At 48.6% G+C, this 2,500-nt stretch overlaps 1 protein-coding gene across 1 annotated transcript in view; it reads left to right on the top strand.

The window, feature by feature from the left end:
* The window catches only part of heatr5a (HEAT repeat containing 5a), a 33,196-nt gene that overhangs the window by 5,159 nt on the left and 25,537 nt on the right, over positions 1-2,500 (top strand). Inside the window, 7 exon segments of the mRNA XM_037796292.1 lie at positions 702-905; positions 1,027-1,238; positions 1,339-1,447; positions 2,041-2,088; positions 2,090-2,185; positions 2,282-2,335; positions 2,337-2,454. Of these exon segments, the coding sequence (XP_037652220.1) occupies positions 780-905; positions 1,027-1,238; positions 1,339-1,447; positions 2,041-2,088; positions 2,090-2,185; positions 2,282-2,335; positions 2,337-2,454 (763 nt within the window). The 5' untranslated portion in view covers positions 702-779.

Below are 2,500 nucleotides of genomic sequence, written 5' to 3'. Positions count from 1 at the left end.
TGAAGTATTGCGATTCATTATTACGATTGTTGTTAACTTTTGTAACACTAGTTCAGGGCTCAGCAACCTTTACTATCTAAAGAGACATTTTAGGCAAAAAAAAAAATCTGTCTGGAGCCGCAAAATATCTGATCATTGTGATGAAGGTAACACAGTTTATAGTCTCAGTATATAGTATATAAGTCTAATGCAGTGAGGGCCAAAGAGACAATGTACTACGGAGTATTAGGACCACAATGAGGGAAAAAACATCTGAGATTTACAGAATAAAATCAGAATATTACGAGAATAAAAGCATAACTGGTCCTCTGGGAAGCAGCCAGGCAAAAAGTTGAATAAATAAATAGTTATAATAGTATGTATATTTATCATATTTTAATGTTCAACACAGGATATTTCAGTAGAGACATTAAATTTGACAATAAAATAAAAATAATGTAGTTCTACTTTTGTACGTTTAACGGTCGTCTGGTCGTCACTTTCAGTCCAAAATGGCGGAGGCGTAGCTCTGCAGCTGGAACCAACTACTGACTTTCACTTCTTATCAATAGACGTTGTTTGGGGAGAATCTAATGCAAAGATGCTGCTGAGTTGCATTGTGGGAAATGTAGGTTTTTAGGTTTCTGTTGTTAAAGTGTCTCCTGTGAGCGACTGAATGTAACTTCTTGTTTTCAGTATTTATTCCTTCTTCTCTTTGACAGCGCTCTGAAGAATGGCCGAGCAGGACAGGAGATCTCTCCCTCACTGAGAGGAGGAAGAGGAGGAGGAGGAGGTTCAGGATGGAGCGAGCTCACAGCCTCCTGCTGAACGAGGAGGCGTGCGGTCAGCTGGGTGAACATCAGAGAGCTGAGTTCATCTTCGAATGGCTGAACCACCTGAAGAAGCTGCTTCCTGCCGCCGACCGGGTGAGAGCTGAGCGGAGTCCTTTAGTAGCACCTTCACACCTAAAACCATATATAACCATATATGTTATATATGATCTATTATCCTCTATTATAACCATCAGAGTGTGTCTCTTCTCTCCAGGCCGACATCAAACACAACCAGCGGCGTCTCGCCGACCAGCTGTGGAGCGTTCTGACTGGCTCGCCCGGCCCGCCGACCCGCTGGCTGCTGGCCCACTGCTTGGCCCTGCTGTACCGCCTGGGAGACCCCGTCGCTTCCAGCCTGTTGGTGGACCGGTGCAATGACATCATCCGCAGCAGAGACGACTCGCCGTCGGGACTCCCGACCCGACTGTAAGTCAGGCTGCGTTCAAGGCTCGCAGGAAAAAAGGAGCTTTCAAGAGCAGAATACTTTTCATCTTTCAGAGAGTTCAAACTGTCGTGTGTGTTTCAGGGCGGCCATCGCGTGTCTCGGCGCTCTGTTTGAGCAGCTCGGTCGGATGCTCGCCGGCTCCTTCAAGGACACTCTGACCAACCTGCTGAAGGCCATGAAGAGCGCCGAGGTTTGTCTGCCGCTCAGTTTGTCAAGTTGTCGGTTTTTATCCCCAAACGAGAAAGAATCGCCTCCACAGACTGCACGCTATTTAAAGGTCGACGCCATCTTCGTACAAATGGAAACGCCCACTCAGCAGTGGCGTAGGTAGTGTCTGATGGCGAGGTAAAGGGCTTTCTGATGGTGAGGTAAAGGGCTTTCTGATGGCGAGGTAAAGGGCTTTCTGATGGCGAGGTAAAGGGCAGACAGCCCTTTCTGACGGAGAACTGAAGCCGTTATATCTCTCTCTTCAAAGCCACCAGACTCCATTCACAAAAACAGTAATTTTACCTCTTAGAACAGCAGCACGTTAGCTTAGATTCCTGCCGGTACGGCTGTCTGCTTGTATATATGTGTATATATACTGTATTAATACACTGACTATAAGGATGACTATAAGGTCGTCAGGTGATGATTTGACTGTGACTTAGTAAACTTAGTAAATGTGTTGAGTGTGCAGCTGTTTAGCAGCTGTTTCCTGGTTAAATCAAGTTATTTGAAAGAGGTTTCAACCAGAGTATAACCAGGTGAAGTGACTCCTCCTCTTCCTCCCTCAGTCCTCAGGGTCGCTATGAGATCATGTTGAGTTTGGAGAAGATCCTGCGAGGTTTGGGGCGTCAGCGCCGTGCCGTGTCACCGTGACGTCTACAAGGCGGCGAGAACCTGCCTGACGGACCGATCCATGGCGGTACGCTGCGCCGCCGCAGAGGTAACTCATTTACACGGTACCTGCGGTCCGTCTCGGTTTTGTTGTTTCTGTCAGCGTCGACGTTGAGACGAAGTGTCCTCTGTGTCGTCCCGTCAGTGTCTGCTGGAGCTGCAGAGGGAGGCGGCGTTCCTGTGGACCAGCGAGCTGGAGAAACGTCGCCACGCTGTGCTTCAGAGCCTTCGAAGGGTCCAACTACAGTGTCAGAGTGTCTGTCGCCACGCTGCTGGGAACGCTGCTGGCTGCTGCTGTGGAGCCCAGACAGACCACTGGTACTACCACCTCCTCCTCTTCCTCCTCTTCTTCCTCCTCCTCCTC

This window comes from Sebastes umbrosus, chromosome 16 (genome assembly GCF_015220745.1).
Source record: "Sebastes umbrosus isolate fSebUmb1 chromosome 16, fSebUmb1.pri, whole genome shotgun sequence".
NCBI classification, from domain to species: domain Eukaryota; kingdom Metazoa; phylum Chordata; class Actinopteri; order Perciformes; family Sebastidae; genus Sebastes; species Sebastes umbrosus.
This window is presented reverse-complemented; position numbering and strand designations above follow the sequence as displayed.